The 3,636-nt window shown below is 42.3% G+C and overlaps 1 gene segment (V, D, J or C); it reads right to left on the reverse strand.

The window, feature by feature from the left end:
• Positions 1-845: 845 nt before the first annotated feature.
• LOC101093781 lies at positions 846-1,720 on the reverse strand. The segment is given in 2 exon segments: positions 846-1,492; positions 1,594-1,720. Coding segments are annotated over 2 exon segments (678 nt in total).
• Positions 1,721-3,636: the final 1,916 nt, after the last annotated feature.

Consider the following 3,636-nt stretch of genomic DNA (forward strand, 5'->3'; position numbering starts at 1 on the left):
GGCAATACACCCTTTATGAAATGCACCCCGAGAAGGGAACTGTCTCTCCCCAAGTCTCCCAAGGGATTATCAGACCACAATTCTCCCTAAGCGACTCTGCCCTCCTTCTCCACAGAAGCACAGCTATGCCCACCAGGCTCCATGCCAGTGATGGCATGGACTTCTATATCTTCCGTCTTTGAACTGCACATTTACAGGAGGTTAACTGGTCATGATTACCTATATGTGTCATCTTGACTGCATCATGGTGCCCAGAAGCCCCACTGTTTCTGTGGATGTCTGTGATGTGTTCCAGAAGAGACTGGCATTTCTATCCATGGTTTCTGTCTGTCTGGGCATCACCCATTCCATTAAGGTTCTGAATAGAAACTGATGCAGAGGGAGGAGGAATTCCCTCAGTTTTACTTCCCATGTGTGTATTTGAATTGGAACATTGGTCTCCTCTGGCCCTTGTTCTGAGAGTTACATCATCAGCTCTTCACATTCTGAGAGTAGAAAGTGTTCAGAATCAGATGAGAATTACACCACTGGTTTTCCTGGGTCTCCAGCATGTGAGAGTGTAATGTGGGGCTTATCAATGTATTTAGTCATGGAAACCAATGTGCTTTGGTTTCTGTTCCTCGGGAGAATCCTGACAAATACATGGAGATGAATTATCTCTTCTTTAGAGGAATTGAATAAAGCTGTAGCTCATTTAAATTCCTGAGTAGCAAGTGCCAGGAGGGAAGTGTCACGTTGTTTGGGACAAGTGCTGGGTGAAGATAATGGGGGTCTGGGGGTTCCTGTAGGCCTGGCTGCACAGTGAGTGCATCTGGGACTCCTGTAAAGGTTCAGCTGTTGTGCCCCAGGAAATCTGCAATTCACTCATACTGAGGGACAGGAGTAAGGAATGCAAACAACTGTGTCTTTGTGCATGTTAGGGTAGTTTTCCTATGACAACACAGTTGCGAATTCAGAGAGTTAATAGATAAACGCAGAATCCTGTGACCAGAGAGGTTCCCTAGAGAGACTGCTGTGTGGAGAGGAAGCCCCAGACCCTGACAGGAAACCTGCCTGTGACCTCCATCTGCACCTGCTCCTGGGAACACAAACCAAAATTGTGCATAGTGTGCGCGCCCTGGTGGTGCTGATCCCCTCCTGCAGGGAGGTTTGTGTGTGGGCTCCCAGTGAGGTGCCCTCAGCGTGTCTCTTGCACAGTAATATGTGGCCGTGTCCTCGGTCTTCAGGCTGTTCATCTGCAGATACAGCGTGTTCTTGGAGTTGTCAATGGAGATGGTGAATCGGCCCTTCACGGAGTCTGCGTAGTATGTGCTACTTCCATCAGTATAAATGTATGCGACCCACTGCAGCCCCTTCCCTGGAGCCTGGCGAACCCAGTGCATGTAGTAGCTACTGTAGGTGAATCCAGAGGCCACACAGGTGAGTCTCAGGGACCCCCCAGGCTTCACCAGGTCTCCCCCAGACTCTACCAGCTGCACGTCACACTGGACACCTGCAGACACAAGACATCTTGGTCAGGAATCTGTCACACATCCACTCTTTCTCAGTCATGTCCACTCACATACTCAGTGTCTCTCATTCACCATGAATTACCTTTTAAAAGAGCAACCAGGAAAACCCAGCCCAGCACAAACTCCATGGTGAGGTGTCTATGTTCTGTGCTGATCACAGAATGGGAACACCTGGGACTGCTGGGGCTGGGGCTCCACTCCCAGCTGCAGGGTTGGAGCTGGACTGGTTTAATCAGCACAGGGAGGGCCCTATTTGCATATACTCTGACTATATATCAAGCTCCAGACTTAGGTTTGTTTCAAATTTAAAACCAGTGTTTGAGAGGCACTTCTAGATCACTTCTTGCAGAAGGGACTGTGACAGTATAAATAATTCTAATCTGTGAACACAGTTATGTTTTCATCTGTGTTTGCCATTTTACATGTCTTTCTCCCAGCAGGTCATGTTTGGTATGTTATTTTACTTTTTAGTGAAATTTAATTAATTAAATTAATTAATTAAATTAATTAATTAAATAAAATTAATACTTTATTTTGTGCCAAATAATTTTAATATGTGTTTATTGTTGTGTGACAGATAGAGAGAAGGAGAGAGAGATCAGAGAGAGAGAAGGGGACAGAGAATCCCAAGCAGGCTCTGCACAATAATTGCAGACCCTGCCTTAGAATTAAACTCAGGAACCATGAGATCATGACCTGAGCCAAAATCAACAGTAGGCACTTAACGGATTGAGCCACACAGGTGCTCCATTTTGTGCCATTTTCAATTTGTGATTTTGTTATTTTTTTTCATATACTATGTTTTTGGTGTGTGGAAATACAACATATTTTTGTATGTTGATTTGTATCCTGAACTTTTCCTGAGTTTATTAGTTCTAATACTTTGTTTTTGTGGAGTTTCTAAGGTTTCACTATATGTAAGTTTGTGTGATTCTCAAACAAATAATTTTCTTCTTACTGATTTACATGTCTTTATTTCATTTTCTTACCTAAGTTTTATGGGTACATCTGCAACTTGTAGGAGCAGCAAGCTTTTTCCTTCTTTGCTTCTGTGTTCTTTGTCTGGTCTAAGGATTCAATTGACATAAGACAGATCTACAGAAGAGAATAAATTTCATTTTGCATGTGCACAAGCTTCCTAATAATATGACACCCAGAGAATGAAGAAAGTAGGTGGCTGTTGTGTCTTTTAGAAAAAACAATTGATTTGCGAAGAGTAAACAAGACAGAGATTTGGGTTTGGGCAAGTCAATTAGTGAGGAACTAACAAGGCTTGTTTGCACAGCCTTCTTGATGCTAAGTTCCCATTTCTGGTGCTAAGGATGGTTCTTCCATTCTGGTAGAGGGGAAGAAGTTTCCCAGGAGAGATTTATTTCCTGCTCTCAGGGGGACAAAGAAGGGTCACAGTTTCCTTAGACTAGCTGTTACTCAAGTGACTTGCCTCCAAATAAGCAATGTGACAAGATGACATACATTGGGTGCCATATTTTACTGGTCTTCATGTTACCATGTGGAATACCTATGTAGGGAATGAGCATCCTTGCCCGGCTCCTAATGTGATAGGAAAAGCTTCAGTGTTTCACTGTTAAATATGCTGTCAGGTGTGGGCTTTTCATCTATGGCCACGATTTTGTGGAGGTTATTTCTTTCTTTCCGTCAGTTGCTGAGATTTTTTACTAATGACAATTTGTTGAATTTTGTCTAGTTTTATATGTATCAATAGATGATGATATAGATGATCAACAGATGTGACTGCATTGTCACATATGACCCTTTCATTGTGCTGTTGCATTCACTATGCTAGGAGTTTTGAATGTATGTCCATCTGAGATATTGGCCTTTAGTTTCTCTTCTTACGGTGTCTTTTGATTTTGCAGCATAGTTAAGGTTGGTCTTGTAGATGAATTGGGGCATATTCCTTTCTTTTCATTTTTTGGTAAGAGTCTGAGAGGTATTGTCATTAAGTCTCTTATATTTTGATATAATTCATAGATAAAGCCCTGTGTTACTAAGCTGACTCTTTTCTTTTGGTGCGTTGTATGATTAGATTATAGATTGAATTTTATTTGTTTTCATTCTGTTAATTTTCTATTTCTTCAAGTACAGTCTTGCAAAGTTGCCCTTT

The sequence above is a fragment of the Felis catus genome, chromosome B3, assembly GCF_018350175.1.
Source record: "Felis catus isolate Fca126 chromosome B3, F.catus_Fca126_mat1.0, whole genome shotgun sequence".
NCBI lineage: Eukaryota > Metazoa > Chordata > Mammalia > Carnivora > Felidae > Felis > Felis catus.